We start from the raw sequence: 18,686 nt of genomic DNA, 5'->3' as shown, positions 1-18,686 counted from the left end.
TATTTGAGCTCAGAGGAAGAACGCGACAGGAAACTGCAGTTAAATGGAGCGGGGTGATGCTCCTTAAACCAACCAATCAAACCAAAGGAAGGCGGTACAGAAGCGCTTCCTGTGGGGGGGCGTGTCCCACCAGCAGTCAGAGCGATGATCTGGATGGTTGGTTCAGCAGGAACACTTACGGGGCAGCGGGGTTAGCTGTGTTTCCATACAACAGTAAGCTGCCACAGGGCCTGTTGGGGGGTAGTGGGGGGGTTGGGTTGGGATGGGGGGGGCAGTGAATGAGTAACACATGGAGAGGAGGGGTGAACCAGGACAGAAACGCCAACATGTGACCAGGATGCTGCCATCTGAAGGTCAAGCTGCCGTTTTAGGAATGGAAGAGGAAGAAAGAGGGAGTGTGGACGTCCAGCAGGGGGCGACGTTCTGGATTGGAAGAGATAACTGAATGCTAATGCTAGCTAATTATTAACAAGCTTTGTGTTTTCATTCTCAGTATATATGTTAACTAAAAGTCTATTTCCACCAATTAGATGAAACTAAAATGTCCTGTGGGTCTCCGTGACGATAACGATGACATCATCTGAGATGCTGTGATTGGACAGTTTCTACTTCCGCCACCAGAAACAGGAAACGGCTGTGTGACCTTCCTGCACATGTCAAAATACGGTCGTTGCTGGTTCCAAATCGTCACCATGGCAGCTGTGACCCCTCCCCCCACCCCCAACGACATGGAAAAAAAACACTTGTAGCTCTGTGATTGGTCCAAGAGAGGGAGCCAGGGGAGAGAAGATAAGACATTTAGCTTCAAAGGGCCTCTTTTACCTACAACTACACCCCCCCACTACTGCACACACACACACACACACCCCTAAACACACACATACACACACCGCTACCCTTGATTAACCCCATTGGCTGCTGTGTGTGTGTGACGCTAACGTGGAGTGACAGCCGAGTCTTCGGGTCAGTCTCCGGGACGTTTCGAGACCCGGTCGGTCCTGGCTGCCCGCCAAACCGTCTCCTTCGTGGGGTGGCGATGGCGGCGACCCCGTCCCAACACCTCGAGTCGGACCCATGACCACACATCTCCACGTTGTAAAATTAACGAGGAGCCGATGGCGTCGACTCCCCCCGGACGAGTCCTCGTTGGTTTAGGTGAAAACTAGCAGATAAAGACTGCATTAGCACGCCCTTCCATGTGCAAGGCGTGCTAATGCTATTAGCTAATGCTATCAGTTTTATGACGGCAGCAAACGAAGTTCAGTTTGAGTTTTGAGTGGTTCAAGCTGAAGAAGAAGCGTGTTAAACTAGTTCAACTAAACCAGTTCAAATAAACTAGTTCAAATAATCTAGTCTCTTTTCCTTCAGATGTTTTTAACTAGTCTCCTTCAGGAATTTATAACTAGTCCTTGACATCTTAACTGATGATAATAAATTAGAATAATAAATTACTTTAACTGGTTATGAGAGAAGTTTATAAATGGATGAAAACTGCTCATGTTTTCATCTAAAATAATATAAAGACAAACTAATAACTAATCAGACTTGATCAATCGGTGTTGTGTTCAATGTCTCTCATGGTAGTGAATTAAATTTGCTATGATTTGTTCACATATTGTTAGTGTTTATTGTCAGTTCATTAATGTTGATCATAGAATGAATGTAAACCTGCTGGTGATGTAAACAGATGTTGTAAATACCTAAACTGACATTATATCACTTTATGAGGCTTCATTTAATATCTGAACTCATGAAATTCCGGAGAATTACAAAATTGTAAACAAATATTTGTTTGATTTTTTTCAATGTTAATAGTCTGTAAACAATAGACTGTAAACATGGAGATGAGAGGATGTGAGGAAGAGAGAAACCGATGAAGAGAGGCTGGATTAACATGTTTCTAACCCACTGAATGACAGAAATGGACGAGGTGCTCCTGAAGGCAACGCCACGTCAGCATAGACTAAATACACAGTAACAAAATTAATATTCAATAATCAATGTGCAATAGTCACTGTTCAGGAAGATTTATTCGTCCGCCGAGATGTAAATAAATAGTGATGCGTTCAAGTGTCGCAGTTTGACGTGGAAAATGTGTTCCTGGGTCAGTGAGAGAAAAATGATTCACATGAATCCACTCTTAAAAACACCAGTCCAGATTCCATCAATTAATTATTTATTAATTTTATGGATAAAATAAATACAACAAATATTTTAAAGAAAAATGATATTTAATTTTGAACATAATGGAAATATCATGAAATATGTATTTTCCTTGAAACTTGTAAAATAAGATGAATTCTCAATAAATTAACCACATTACGTTCTGTAACATCACAGATATTTCAAACGACGATAAAACCATTTTAAACCCTTTTAAATTGTGGGATTCAACTAATTTCTTTCCACCAAATTACTTACATTTTTTTTTTAAATTAATAATCTGTGCTCAACCAAACAAACAGAATCAGAACGCAAAATATAATTAAAGACCATTTATCTGTATCTGTTCTTTTCCTTCAATGATAAGTTTTATATTTCTATAACATCTTTATATTTCTATAATATATAAATATTTATGTATTTTATATTTCTACAATAATATTTTGTTTTTATATTTGTACCATACTATTTTTATATTACTACAATAATATTTCATTTAGTTCTATCTCTACAATATTTAATATTTCTATAACCTTTCATAATTTTACAATTGTTTATAGGTCTATAATATTTTTATATTTCTATAATAACCTTTTATATTTCTGTATTTTTATTATTTCTATCATTGCTATATTTCCGTAATAATTCTTTTATATTTCTATAATATTTTTTTGATATTTTTTATATTTCTCCATTAATAAACTATTTCACTTACTTTTCCTTCCTCTTGGGATTGTTTAAGCGTCATTTTACTTACAGTGGTGATGATTTCAGCTCTTCACTCACTTTTAAATCAAATAAATTTGTGAGGTGATGAGAGACGTGATGATCCTCCTCCTGAGTGAATCTGATGTGTTTAAGGACCTCCAGGACCTCCAGGACCTCCAGGACCTCCAGGACCTCCACCTTCCAGGATCATAACGTCCTACAAAACTTCAACTGAGGGCCGAAGAAGGAACACTTGTCCAAAAGCACACCTCAGACGTGTGTGTGTGTGTGTGTGTGTGTGTTAGTGTGTGTGTGTGTGTGTGTGTGTGTGTGTGTGTGTGTGTGTGTGTGTGTGTGTGTGTGTGTGTGTGTGTACCTTCCCCCCTTTTCCTCCTTTCTTTTTGTTCTTTCATTGTTTTAACCAAACAGCTTCCACCCGATGAGCTCAGCAGGAGCAGCCATCTTGTCACTGCAGCAAGGGTGTGTGTGTGTGTGTGTGTGTGTGTGTGTGTGTGTGTGTGTGTGTGTGTGTGTGTGTGTGTGTGTGTGTGTGTGTGTGTGGGTTTTTTTTGGGGGGGGTGCAGAAGCGTCGTCTTTTGTCAGTTGAGATTTGATTGGCAGTCCTTTGGTTTCCAGCGCTTCACTGGTCATTAACGACTGGAAACTCTGGCTCCAAGCCAAGTGTGTGTGTGTGTGTGTGTGCGTGTGTGCGTGTGTGTGTGTGTTGAAGATCTTGCCTTCAACCGTTTTCGTGGATTTCGTCCTGGTCTCCTAAGGATGATCCTCCACCACAGCTGATGTCATCGGATCAATAAACGTATTTGTTTGAAATCAGCTGAGATCAATAAAAAAAAATTTTACTGATAGAGATGCATCGGCCAATCAGGGTAAAAAATAAGAACTTTATTATCATGTTAACGGAAATATAACAAAAACACAAGAAAGTGATGTCATCATCGGAGAAATAACAGGAAGTGACATCATCATATTCATACTAACAGTTTCCTGATGTGTACTTCATGCATATTAATGAGCGTTTTGCGTGCACGCGTGCAGCAACGACGCGTTGATGGAGCTCTTCCTGCTCTCTGATTGTCATGGTTTCCAGATGTCTTACCATGAGTCGGCGCTCTTCTTCTGATGATGATGACTCATCAGTTACCGGGCGGACTCCGAGGGCATCGTTTGTGGTCGGTAACCAGAAACATCCGTCACGCTGTTCGCCAGATTACATCTCACATTCCGACGACAAACAAACAAACAAACAAACAAACAGTCGGATCCGGTTTTGGGGCTCCTGGGCTATCCTTTGACGTTTCAGGAAGTTTCCCGTGAAGACGGCGCTCAACTTTTCGTCCGTTCTTTCCCGGATCCCAGTTGATCAGTTGTTGCTTTTGTTTTGTTTTGTAACCGGATACGACGGTTCTTCAAAACGTGGCTGTAATTACACCCAACAAACAAACGTTCGGCGGTCATTTCAGGCCACGCGTGCATTAGGGTTGCGTTTGGCGGGAACGTTTTTTGTGTGTCGGTTGAAGATGTTTGAATACGTTTATTGGAAACAGCTGGTGGGATCCCGATCGGAAGACCGCAGTAAATCCCTGCAGGACAGATGGCGGCTTTAAAGCTGGAGCTGGAATAAAACCGCCAGCGCCGGAAAAACAGACGATGACAACGCCGACGTCGACAAACAAAGAGCGTTCCCAAAGTCTCCTGAAGAAACCGAACTGATGATTATCTTCACGACGCGGGTTAAACACGTGTCCGTCATGCTGCCGGTGCTCCACTAGGGGGCAATGATGAGGCTGAAGCGTTCGCTCGCGGGCCGCATGAGCGAACGCTGTTAGCAGCGAGATTTCGGCTTTTAATTTTCCGCAGATTAATTGAAATTCTGGAGGTGAAGACATTATTAAAGGAAAGGAACGAATGATGGGAGCACGTGTGACGTTCATGTGCGACGCGGTGTAATCAGCGCTGGTTTAATACGATAATAAGACGTCATGCTGTGCATCCGCTGGCATCTGATGACTTCCTGTCCGCACCTTCAGCCTCCTCCTCCTCGTCTTCGAGTCAGGTCACGTGGCCTCGACATGTGACAAACCGCTCTTGCTCGAATCAAAGGGAGGAAACGGTCGGTCGCACCGGCGGGCGACCCATCAGAACGTTAATGGCGGTCTGGTTCCGTCTGGAAAGTTCTCTTCCTAACAGACCATCAACACACAGCCAGAGGTGAAGTCACTCTTATGGAAATGAGGAAGACGAGTAGAAGCAGGACGGAGGCCAAACCACCTCAAGAGCATCAGCGGGGTGTGTGTCCTGATTCTGTACAGACGTGCATCATCATCATCATCATCATCATCATCATCATCATCAGTGAGAGAGGATCTCTTCCCATGCATAAAACTACAGTTTAAAAAGCGTTGACAGAATCTCGTCCTCATGACTTCATTCTCATTTCTGAGAATTTGGGGTTTTTTTGTGTTTGAAAGTCGAGTTTTTCCATCGAGAATTTCTCTCAAGTCGTTCCAGAATGAATTGTTATAAATCTGAGAAGAGATCTCAGATCTGAAGTCGGGAATTTTTATGTTGAGAAATGATCTTCCGTTATTTTAAGATCCGTTCTCATAATTTGTGGGATATTTTCTCATGGTTCTCAAATCTTCTGTCGTAGATTTGCGTCAAGTTTCGAAGTTTGTATCTTGATCCAGTTCTTGGAGCATCAGCTGTGCTCATGTGACCACAACCTGAACCCAAACCCAAACAGTGTCTGAGTGTCGGTTGACCCCTGACCCCTGACCCCTGACAACGCCCTGTGAACCAGTAGCTCGTCTGGTAACGGCTCACTGGTCCAGAGAACGACCAGTAGAGCGGCTCGACTAGGCGTGACCGCCGCCCCTCAACACTTGTTAAAGGACCGGCTCTTCTAGATGCTGTGTGAATAGATTGTCGGTATCGCCTCACACTGCCCCCTGCTGTTGTGGAGGATGAACGACTCAGACGTTTGTGAACGATTACAACCACGGTCCTGAATCCAGATCCAGAGATCTTCCAACACTCCCTGATGATACAGAACATTCAGAACTAATTTCCTCAGAACCTGAATTTCTGGAATTTCTCATCAATCTTTCCTTTGACATTCAGACGGAATATTTCCTGAACTTTTTAGGTAATAATTTTAAAAAAACATCTTAAAGTACCAGATGATCAATTAGTGTGTCTCCACCTCCTCTTCTAGCTTCTTGGTCTCCAATAAACTACATGGTTCCTGAACAGAGAACCCGTCTCCTCCTCTGGTCAGACCACAGATAGACCAGCAGGAGGAGGAGGAGGATGGGGGGAAAGGTCAAAGCTAGCAATGCTAATAAGCAACAACAGGTGGACAGAGAAAGTGAACCAGACAAAGAGAACAAGGGGAACCTGCAGCAGACGTGGAGCTGAAAGCCACGCTGAAGGAAACACTAAAGGTGAAGTGTTGGCGGGACTCCAGATGGACCATTAGTAAGGTTTAGTCCGGTCAGTGTCGCGTGACGAAGATCGCCTTCAAATCTCTGGCTTCCAGCTCACGTTTCAGTCGCTTTACGGTCCCGCCTTTAATGTCTGGTTTTGACGCTGCTCTTTTCCACTTCAGGGAACAAGAAGAAGAACCGAGACTGGGAGGACAAAGAATGCATGTGGGTAGGATCCGGGTCCCGAGTATTCAAACCATCACCTCACCGCTATCGGATGACCGAGTGGGTCTCGTGACGAGCAGCCGGCCCACCCACCGGGGCGTTTCACTGTGTGAACCCGGACTGTTTCACTGTGTGAACCCGGACTGTTTCACTGCGTGAACCTGGACTGTTTCACTGTGTGAACCTGGACTGTTTCACTGTGTGAACCCGGACTGTTTCACTGCGTGAACCTGGACTGTTTCACTGTGTGAACCTGGACTGTTTCACTGTGTGAACCCGAACTACTTCACCTCGTGAACCTGGACTGTGTAGAACCTTCTGGACGTGTGGTAAAACACAGATCCTTCATTAACATCAGATCCTGTTTCCATGTCAAAGGTTTAGGTCATGAATGAGGTGAAGCTGCAGTGCATCATGGGTAAACATCCTTTGGTCGTCAACGAGGAGAACTTCTTTAATTCACTGTTTCTTCTCCTGTCTTTCGCGAATAAACGTGATGAAGACGTTCCGTTGGAGGGTGACGGTGTTGACGTGAGGAGGGGGTGAGGGTGTGGGCGGGGTGATGAGGTGGGCGGAGCCAGACCCCCTCCCAGCTTCCTTAGAACAACAGTGCTGTTTGATGAGAGCAGCTCCAGCCTGACCCCGGATGAGAACCGCAGACCGGCGGGGATTATTGTCAAATCCTACGGCCTGTTTGCTTAACCTCCTCACCCGACCCCTGATGGGAGGTCAAGGTAGCCGTCCGGCGCTCCTCTTCCTCGTCTTCGTCTCCCGTCCTGCTGCTCTCCCGATCTGCTCCAATCCCCTCCAGCCTCCTCCTCCAGCTTCCCACGCCGCGTCGTTACCCCGATTACATCACACCTCATCAGGCACGCCAGGGATTTGTTGGTCGGGTTTCCCTCCTGCCAGATGTAGGAGGACTGTGTGTGTGTGTGTGTGTGTGTGTGTGTGTGTGTGTGTGTGTGTGTGTGTGTGTGTGTGTGTGTGTGTAGTCCTAATCACTGGTTTCTCCTGTCCCTGGTCCATGCTAAAAACTATAAATGCAGTCGAAGTTAGTTAAACCAAGTTTACAACACCAGAAGAGCAGCATGAAGACTAGTTAGTACCAGTAAAATGTCGCTCCAGGAATGTTTGAGGAAGAGGATGGTGACTCTTCATCGGATCGGTCGAGGGGCGTCGACATCTGTTTGTCTCTGCGTTCACGTTTGTTCAAACCAATGACGGACTGCAGCTCAACCAGAACCGGTTTGACACCGGATTGAGTGTTAAAACACAGAACCAAGAGGGTTAGGGGTTTCCAGCTGGGTCGGGACCACAGGGCCATTTGGACCCAGATTCAGAACCAAAACCAGGTTCACGTCACTGCTGTGTAAACAGTGTGAACACAAACACCTGTCGTCAGATCAGAAGTGGATCCTGGATCGGAGTCTCCTCACACCCAATCACAAGGTGATTCGTTTGGAGAAGAACAGGTGTGAGGAAGAGGAGCAAACAGGAAAGGGTTAATGAAGCAGATGAAGGCCAGGTGTGCAGAAGGCCACGCCCACTGACAGATTCACAGGTATGCTGGGAAAGACGGGAAGACAGGAGACACTTCAGTGACCTGAAACCTGTGACCGGATCAATGATCGTATGTTTACGTAACTGTCCAATCAGAATGGCTCCTCCAGGACTCCTCCCCCAAAAGAGGAAGACGTGAGGAAATGAGGAAGAGGTTCCGACACAGGTGTGTTCCGTGAAGGCAGGTGTGTTTAGACTGGATGGATGGATCTTCTTGTTAATTCCAAACACGGACATCGTTGAGTTCTTCCCGGCTAAACGGCGTCCGGGTGGAACTGCCTGTCTGCGGGTCGGATGTCTCTCCGTCGGACGTTTGTTTGTTTGTTTGTTTGTCGGTTTAAATCTCGTCTTCTCCCCCCTCCCCCGTCGGTTCGGTTCTCACACCCTTCCCTCCTTCTGTCGACTTGATTGACTCTCCGTCCGTCTGACTTGATGCCTTCTTCTCGTTTCTGTCTCCTTCCTCTTCCTGGTGTGTCCGTCCCGTGTGGACGTACGGATTTAATCCCGTCTCACTTCTGTCCTCAACTATTTTTCGTGTTTTATTTGTAAAAGTGTAAAACTTTTGTAAAAATTCCGTTAAATTTTTGGGGGATATTCGGAACTCAACAAACCCAAAGAGACGAGTCGAACGTCGATTTCTTTTCTCGATTTAAAAAAATGCCTCTTTGAACTCCTCTGAAAAGGGCCTTCAAACAGACTCCACCCACCTTGGACGGTCTGACCTTTGACCTTCCCGCTTGTAAAGCCGAAGATCTGAAGTTGTTCACGCTCAATTTAGGGGATAGTGACAGAACCGCGGATTAAACCCGAACAAAAACAACTAAGACCAAAGTTTGTCCTCCAATTATCCCGTTAAATCAGCCGAGTCGGCGGGCGGACTGAGGAAGTCTTTTCCTTCCTGTCGGCCATAATGGGGGGGCTGGTTGGGGGATGGGGAGGGGGGCGCGTCCGTGGATTCCTTGCGGACCAACCGTCTGTTGGAGGAAGTGGGTTAAAGATGTCTCGGCGGGACGTTTTTACATCTGGACGGGGATTTCGACGCGGAAATGAAAGCATGCATGAAACAGTCACAAGGTGGGGATAAAACGCCCTGGTCTCCATGGGGGGAGGGGAGGGAGGAGCTTTGAGGTTAGCAGGGGCGGAGTCAAGTGGGAAACTGGCACCTTGGCAACCCATTCACTACGAAAAGACAAAAAAAACATGGCGGCAGACTGAGGTAATTCTAATTGGAAGTGACGCGGCGCGCCAGTGATCCATGCAGACTATTAGTGTAGTCACGAAACGCCGCCGACGCCACTGAGCATGCTCAGTACGCCCGGGCTGCCCCCACATCGACATCGGCCGTTTGGCGAAGGGCAGGTCACGTCGCTAGGGTGCGCAGCCGTCTTACAGCTCGCTCTGGGTTGCCACGGTTCCGCACGCGATCTTCACCGGAGGGCGGGGGGAGCGCTAGCGCCGGGTCAAAGCTTTTCACTTTATTTTTTGTCGTGTTTTGTTTTCGTTTTTTTTTTAATATCCTGCTGTTTGCTTGAAACAAATGTTCATGTTTAGTTGCGATTTTTATGTCACCAAAGATTCGATTGTCCGAGCCAAGCGAGTCACGCCAAACGATTCACGACGTTTTTAACAGAAACCAAACCGATGTGTCGGAAACATTAGAACCCAAACCGACCGACGCAAAATGGCCTGGAAACGGGTTCGGAGCTCGTTCCAGTGACTTCATTCCAGTGAAATCAACAGGAACCAGTTGGTTGGACTGGCGTAGGCCGGGTGTGACCGTCAGAACAAAGTGACGTCTGGCATGTTGAAGATTAAAGCTTTATCGCTCAGGGTTCACTGGAAGCACCTGACCCTCCAAACGAGGAGATTAAAGGTCTGACCGACCCCATCGATGAGCAACGCCAACGTGGGGTGATGGGGCGTGGCCACGGACGGCGACTCGAGTCTCATGAAAGAATCCAGGTTTCTCCTGAGGAGGTCGTCCAATTTTTTAAATGGAAATTTTTTTTATATTATGTTTATATAATTTAAATAATTTATATATAAATTATTTAAATTTATATATATATATATGTGTGTGTGTGTGTGTGTATAAATTTATATAAATACATTTAAATACATTTTAAATCTAAACAATTGTGTATGCACACACACACACATATATATATACATATATATATAATTTAAAGTACACACGTCTTTGCCAGCTTCAATAATTTATGCTAAAATTCAGAAAGGAGGAACTTTTAAATTTCATAAAGTCCAACAAATAATCTTCAAGGCTTTCAAGACTAATTTTTCAAGGCTAACAGTGATTTTTTCAAGGCTTTGAAAATTATTTGCTGGTTTAATAATCACATATTTCCCAGAATTTGGACACGATTAAATTTTTAATTTGAATTATCCAGATAAATTAAGTCAAAAGATATTTATTATTTATTTATTAACCCAGTTTAGTTTAGGGTTTAGGTTAGGTTTAAAGTTTAGGTTAATGATGGTGTTGGGTTAGGGTTTGGGGTTCAAGGTTGGAGTTATGATGATAATGATGATGATGATGATGATGATGGTGGTGATGATGATGATGATGATGATGATGGTGGTGGTGATGATGATGATGATGATGATGATAGTGGTGATGATGATGATGATGATGGTGGTGGTGATGATGATGATGATGATGATGATGATGATAGTGGTGGTGATGATGATGGTGATGATGATGATGATGATGATGATCATCATCTTATGCAGGTGATTGGCTAGTTATAGGATGGGAGGGGTCACCTCTAGGGTCCTTTATCATTTTGACTGGAGCCGGGTCCAGTGTGTGTGTGTGTGTGTGTGTGTGTGTGTGTGTGTGTGTTTATTTGTGTGTTTCACATATTTAAATTTATTCAAATTGATTAAAAATCAAACAAACAGAATTTTACTTCACTTTATTTTGTTTTATTTATTTATTTTTTATTTTGTTGTTGACACAGAATCCAGTTTTTTTGGAGGTGAAACTACAGAATCTGTCTCGCGAATGAACACCTGGTGGAACATCCCATAATTAGTGAGGTTACCTGGAGACAGGTGAGTCACATGATTGGGTGAAGAGCGCAGCCGGAGAGGCGGAGCCTTCCTGAGGTCATGATGGGGAGGGTTGTTGTTGTTGTGCATCCTGTATTATTTACATCTCATAGCGTCATGGCAACGCATCATCTAGCGAGCAGCTGCCAGTCTGGACTGGTATGACATCACCGGCTCAGGCATTACATCACTCTTTCCCCTCCCCCTACCCTTTAGCCCCGCCCCTCTGTGAAACCAAAGCAGGCTTCTGACTGAAAGTAAATTCAGCCTCTTTGAAGCTGCAGACGGAGACGGAAAGACACCAGAAACAAACAAACAAACAAACAAACAAACAAACAAATGACAAACACAACAGACAAGTGAGGTATCCCCCCAACATACACTAAACCACTAAATGGCCCCCCAACAAGTGATCAGTTTCACTGACGTATCATCCTGTCATAGGACCCGCCTCTTGACACCACATGATTGGTTGATCCTGTGAGGCTCCTCCCACACCTGAATCATCAGCCGTTTAAAACTGAAAATCAACTGAAATCAGAGTTTCGTCTGTTTCTGGTAGAACGTCTGACTTCAACACCGCCGTGACGTCATCACTGGCTGCTAATGACATGAGAAGTGTTCAAATCAAAGGTACCGGAGGGGGCGGGGCTAAAACAACCTGTCAGGGCAAACTAAAATAAGGGGTGGAGCTAACGCCTCATTATTTACATTCCTTTTTAAAACTCAACAATAAATATGACCTAAAGTCAGATTTTACTCCATCACGTGACGTTTATGAACCACGTGATCACTGTTATTATTTATTTTATATTATTATTGCTTTGTGTTTGTCTGCATGAGAAAACAAGAAATTAACTTTGAAAGAGATTTCTCACATTTTAAATTATTTCCAAAACCTTAATTCAGGTAGAGCGCACGAAAACACACACACACACACACACACACACACACACACACACACACACACGTGGCCGCTCAGCCTCAACTCATGACGCTGATCGGCGCTGAGAATGCTGGGAAGGTGAGAGGAGGCCTGAAGAAACCTCCACTGTTAAAATCATTCAGATTAAACTGAAACACAAACATAAATAAAAACAAGACAGAAAACCAGCTGTAAATAAAAACTCCAGGCTCTCATGAATCGATTAATCATCCTGATCAATGCCGGTGTAAATAAACCGGGTCAGGATAAACCACCTGATCCATTCCGACTTTAAAAACCGTAAAACCTTTTTCTCATCGGGAAATAAGAGAAAAAATTTCATTTAATATTAGAAACCAAGTTTTGATCACGTGACCCACTTCTCAAGAATATCTCCACTGTTATCTGAACTGAAGGGATGGATTTGATTCAAAAACAAAAATTTCAGAAATTCTGAAAGAAATTTTTACTTTCCAAAAAAATTTAAAGAAAATGTCCAAAAACTTTAAAAAATATATTGATGAAAATTGCTGGGAGGGGGGGGGCGTAAAATCACGTTTCCTGATCTGGATCTACACTCTCCGGGATTTGTCCCGAGAAAATGAGCCAATAAAGTTGTATTTGAATCTCTCATGCTCAGAAACGAACCCCTTCAGGATTAAAAAAAAAAAAAAAAAGGTTTATTACCAGAAATTTACACAACAACAAAAAAATAAAATAAAAGGCAATTTTCATCCACACTAAAGTTAGTCTTTCAATTCTTGACCGGAAACCCCGGAAGGCGTTCAAAGGCAGCAGAAGTGTGGGATATATATATATATATATATATATATATATATATATATATATATATATATATATATATATATATATATAAACAAAAAACAATACATTCTATCTAATCGTGTTCAAAACAGAAATCACATTTTGTATGATAAATAAAAACAAATAGCACTTTTATTGATAAATGTGATCGAACAGAGGCAGATGAAATAATATATTAATATTATACTCTGTCTATATTGCTTGTAGCTGCGATAAAATTCTGTTCAGTATTTTTTACATCGGTTGTTGTGGCTGCAACAAACAAACAGCACAAGGGTTAAAAATAAAATAAAATAAAAAAACAAAAACAACTTATAAAACTAAATGGAAACGACTTTCCAACATCGCTCAAATCAAACATGTTATAAACTTTTTCACTTCTACCTAAAATGTTAAAACCGGAACAATAATTTTAGATCTGTGTGTAAAAACTTGTGCAACAGAAACTGAGCTTCAGGTGGTTTTTTAATAAAGTTTCTCTGGAAAAGAAAAAGACTGCAAAGCAAAGCGGACATTACAGACGTCATACAGGTCAACGCTACAACAGAAGTGCAAAGAATGTACAAAAAAAAAAAATCAAATTTCATTTTTACAAACCCAAAAAGAAGAAACGTCAGAGACATTTTAGAGTAAAAAGGCTGATGTGCTGCGTGACGTCACACTGCAACCGGGAAACGAGTTATTTGATTTGTTTTTTCACCAAAATGTTTAAAAAAAAACAGATTTAACTAAAATTGCGTTAAAATAAGATTTTTTTTAACCACAGAGTCCAGTTTGATCAGAATCAACATGGATAAACATTAAAACGTGAAATTCTTTCCTGCAGTCGCTTATTTTATTTTTATCTTAACATTTAGTTTAGCTTCACTGATCAATATCACCTTTCGAAGAAACCAGAGACCTGATCGGGTGATCAATTTCACAAATCGTCACTCATCTGATCTGATTTCAGTGACTGCAGTCAGATGTTGTTGTTCTGTAAACAGGAAGTCATCAACAGGAAATATAAGAAATTATTCTTTTTTTTTTGCATTTTATGCTCATGTGAGTAAAACCTTTATGATCAATAACCTTTATGATCAATTAGAGTTTCAAGTTTGTCATATATGTAACAAAAAAAGGCTTTTACCAAATTATTTATTAAAAAAATCAATTTATACCCAAAAAAAATCAGGTTTTGCAGCGAGTTTAAATAAAGATATAGAAAAACTTAAAGTTCCAAATAAACCCGTGACGTGTTTCCGTTAAACGGTCAAATGTTGACGTCATTAATGAAGAGTCTGGATTCAAAGAGCTTCTCAAACACCTTGTTTGTTCGTGACGCCTGATCAATCAATCAATCAATCAATCAAACGATTGATTGGATAGAATTCAGGAATATTTACTTGTTTATCATTTATGTAGTTAAGACATAAATGATTTGTGTGTGTGTGTGTGTGTGTGTGTGTGTGTGTGTGTGTGTGTGTGTGTGTGTGTGTGTGTGTGTGTGACTGAGAGAGAAAACTGCTGTAAACTCATAAATTAATATATTTAATTTAATTCTCCGATAAATCTAGAGGCGGATTTAGAGAAATGATCGATTCTAATTGATCACGTGATTATTTCAACGGTTGATCACAAGAATAAAAACCGATGACCTGATGACGTCACGTCCACGCTGCTCTACTGACATCACGCGTCTCTGTTCGGTGACGTCATTCGCGTCAGGGTGACGCTTTTCCGGCGTCTCACAAAGGAGTCAGTGAACGCAACCACCTCCTGACCAGGTGAGCGGTGGTTACCATGGTGATTGAGTCACCTGGTGACGTCACTACCAAACGTAAACCCGGAGATCGTTTATTGATTTACCTCCAAATAAAAAAAGTCAGACAAATTTAAACAAACACACACACACACACACACACACACACACACACACACACACACACACACACACACACACACACACACACACACACACACACACACACACACACTCAAGTGGAGGGTTTGATTATAAATAACCGAAATACTGTTTTTCTGATTGTGGAGTTGCATAATTTCATTTTTTTTCCTAAAAACTGGACATTTTTTTAAAGAAAAAATATAATAATAATAATAATAATAATAATAATAATAATAATAATAATGTAATAAACTAACGGACTGGCTGTGTTTCGTGTTTTTAGGCCGGACCTGAGCGCAGATATGACTTTTTTAGGCTTTTTCTTCCTCCAAACCCTGATCGATTCTGATTTTTAAGGCTTCATTTATTTATTTATTTATTTATTTATTTTTCTCTCCCAACAAAAAGAGAGTAGAAATAAAGTTTGATTGTCTCACCGATTGTCTTGAATAAATAAAGAATTATTATTAACCCCTGTTTGTGACACAAATAAGAATTTAAATACAAATAAATACAAACATAAATTAAAAAAACGTGTCAAAAAGGAAGGATTGAAATCTTTGTACAGATATAAATAGTTCTGAAATAAAACCTGTTACCTTTGGCAAGTCTAGATTACAGTTGGACCCGCGGGTAACGAACCGATGTCCCTTTGAGCAGAAACCAGAAAAAGTTTCACTTCTTTCCTTTTTTTTCTTTCTTATCTTTTCTTTTTCTTCATATTTACCGGAATTCTTTCCCGGGAAGAACTCGACGTCTGTTGTGCGTCCTCGTCCCGGGACGTGACGGGTGTGTGTGTGTGTGTGTGTGTGTGTGTGTGTGTGTGTGTGTGTGTGTGTGTGTGTGTGTGTGTGTGTTTATGGAGAGGGGGTTGTTCAGTTTAGGAAGGCATTTGGAGTCACCCTCTTCTGGGTGAGGAAGCCTGCGGACACCCCCGGAGAGAAGGCCGGCAGGGAGCTGTTTCTGAGGGAGTCCGACAGGAGCGCCTGCGGGGACGCGCCGTATCCCGGCGGCGGTGGAGGGGGAGGCGGCGGTGGATGGGGTCCTCCTCCTCCAGGTGGACCCGGCGTCCCTGCAGCGGAGTGTTGCGACCCTGAGACAAAATACCCGGCGGTCTGACCCGAAAGCAGCCCGACGGGCGACGAGCTCATCCCGTAAGTGTTCGTTAAGCCCAGCGCGCCGGCGGAGCCTCCGAGGATGGAGCGCCCCAGGTCCCCGTTGCTCAGCTGCTCCACCCCGGGCAGGAGCGACCCGTATCCGGCCGCCTGGTTGAGGAATCCGGGTGAGGATCCGTTATAGTGCGGGTGATGATGGTGATGAAGGGAGAGGAAGGGGGAGATCTGCCAGTAGAGCGGGTTGTTCGCCCGCTCGTTAATCCCCAGGCCGAGCGGGGCGAAGCGCAGCCCGCGCTTCATCGCCAGCTTCCCCCGGGAGGTGGCGGAGCGCCGGCGGAGCTTCCCGGTCGTCCCCCCGATGAACACATCGTCGCTGCTGGGGTCCAGCATCCAGTAGTTGCCCTTCCCCGGGTCGTCGTAGTGCCGCGGGACCTTCACGAAGCACTTATTGAGGCTGAGGTTGTGTCGGATGGAGTTCTGCCAGCCCTGCTTGTGCTCCCGGTAGTAGGGGAAGTTCTTCATGATGAACTCGTAGATGCCGTTGAGCGTCAGCCGCTTCTCGGGGCTCTGCCGGATGGCCATCATGATCAGCGCGTTGTAGCTGAACGGGGGCTTGTCGTATTTCCCGTTTTTCGCGCCGTGATTGCCGTTCGCGCTCGGCTCCGATGCGGCCTGGGCGCCTCCTCCTCCTCCTCCATCCTCATCCTCCTCTTCCTCCTCTTTGCCCGACTTCTCCAAGCCAGGAGCAGCGGAATCCACCTCCGGAGTCTCCAGCGACTTCTCCGAGTCCGAACCCGGGGGAGGTGAGGGGCACCCGGGCATCGAGGAGACTGTCGCGGCGGTGGCGGAGGAGAAGGAGTCCGGTCGGTCGCACTTGGAGGGCAGCAGGAGGCTCTTAATGCTGAAGGAGGTGGACCGGTGGACGGTCGGCGGGTCCTTCACGTCCTCCATGCCCGGTGGAATAAATAATAACAAAAACAAACAACAACAACAACAACAACTCCAGGCGCGCGCGCCTCCTCCGTGATCCCGCTGGAAACGAAAGAGACCGAGGAGAGGAGAGGAGAGGAGAGGAGGAGAGACGCGTGGATGGAGGAGTGGAGAGAGAGAATAGAGGCAGACTGGGGGGTGGGAGTGGGGGTAGGAGTGGGAGTGGGAGTGGGGGGGGGGGTGAGTAATTAAGGAGGTTCCGACTGCATCACGGAGGGGGCGGAGCCTGTCCAACCTGTGGCCGCACCTCCGTGTCCTCTCACCTGTCGTCTCATCTCCTTTAATCCGCGTCTGTCTCCACGCGCTTCCTTCCCCAATTCGCTCGCGCTCCTTCCGTTTTTTTTTCCTGCGCACGTGCTAAAAACAGCCCGGGTGGAGCTGATGCGTAAAAATAAAAAAAAAAGTGCGCGTCCCGTGCGCTCCTGCGCGCAAAGGCGCGCGGCGGTCCGACACTAATGGCTTTTTGAAACCGGGGTGGGGGGTGGGGGGGTGTGGGGGGTGTGGGGGGGCTCGAGGCAGCGGGTCTGACGCTGGAACTGGAGTGCCCCCCGACGTCAGTGGTCAGTACTGCAGCGCCAACAAACAGTTGTTTACTCACTGATGACAACAACAACAACATGTTATTACTTATAACCTGTCATATAACACTACTGATAATCAAACATAACGGTAACGTGTTGTTAATGCTCAGCTCTCAGACTGATGTCAAGTTTATTCACAGCAGTAAACAAAGTAAACATTAATAAACAAAGACTATTTCAGGCTTAAGTACCGTTTCAGTGTTTACGGCTCGATGAGGTTCACTTCAGCTGGTAGTAAACAACAGTAAACAACTGTAAACAACAGTAAACAATAGTAAACAACAGTCAACAATAGTTAACAACAGTACATAACAGAAATAGTAAACAACAGTAAAAAATAGTAAACAATAGTAAACAACAGTAAACAATAGTAAACAACAGTTAACAATAGTAAACAACTGTAAACAACAGTAAACAATAGCAAACAACAGTAAACAATAGTAAACAACAGTACATAACAGTAAGAAATAGTAAACAACAGTAAACAATAGTAAACAACGGTAAACAATAGTAAACAACTGTAAACAATAGTAAACAACAGTAAACAATAATAAACAACTGTAAACAATAGTAAACAACAGTAAACAATATTACACAGCAGTAAGCAATAGTAAACAACAGTAAACAATAGTAAACAACAGTTAACAATAGTAAACAACTGTAAACAACAGTAAACAATAGCAAACAACAGTAAACAATAGTAAACAACAGTACATAACAGTAAGAAATAGTAAACAACAGTAAACAATAGTAAACAACTGTAAACAATAGTAAACAACAGTAAACAATAATAAACAACTGTAAACAATAGTAAACAACAGTAAACACTGGAGACGGTCTTCTTTTCCAGTTGTTTTAAACTAGTCTCTTCTTCAGATGTTTTTAAACTAGTCTCTTCTTCAGGTGTTTTAAACTAGTCTCTCCTTCTTGTTTTATTCGGGTGAACTCTTTGATGATCTTCCCATCATGCCTCTGGAGTCTGCGGGTCTAGACGATGATGGTTTGACAGAGGTCACACGGCGTTATGAACCAGTAGAGAATTCATCCACGTTTCCTGGAGGACTCTGATGGAACCTGACGTCTGTCTGCCGGTTTGACGGATCACCAATCAGGTTCTTCAAGCTTGAGCTGTCGTCCGACTCTCCGGTCACGTCCGCGGCCTCCGCGGCGGGTCTTCGATTGACCTCTGAC

General features: G+C 43.8%; 1 protein-coding gene across 1 annotated transcript; it reads right to left on the bottom strand.

Annotated features, from left to right (window-relative positions):
* Positions 1-15,222: 15,222 nt before the first annotated feature.
* Positions 15,223-17,016, bottom strand: LOC137603779 (forkhead box protein G1-like). The gene has a single exon (XM_068327535.1). The coding sequence runs from the start codon at positions 16,873-16,875 to the stop codon at positions 15,685-15,687; it is 1,191 nt and encodes a 396-aa protein (XP_068183636.1). The 5' UTR covers positions 16,876-17,016; the 3' UTR covers positions 15,223-15,684.
* Between the last annotated feature and the right edge of the window lie 1,670 nt (positions 17,017-18,686).

Source organism: Antennarius striatus, chromosome 11, assembly GCF_040054535.1.
Source record: "Antennarius striatus isolate MH-2024 chromosome 11, ASM4005453v1, whole genome shotgun sequence".
Taxonomy (NCBI): domain Eukaryota; kingdom Metazoa; phylum Chordata; class Actinopteri; order Lophiiformes; family Antennariidae; genus Antennarius; species Antennarius striatus.
The sequence above is the reverse complement of the archived record's forward strand: the minus strand, read 5'-3'. Positions and strand labels throughout refer to the sequence as shown.

Bases quoted from the DNA above. Each gene is read 5' to 3' on its own strand.
- LOC137603779 (XM_068327535.1), bottom strand. From the start codon at position 16,875: ATGGAGGACGTGAAGGACCCGCCGACCGTCCACCGGTCCACCTCCTTC.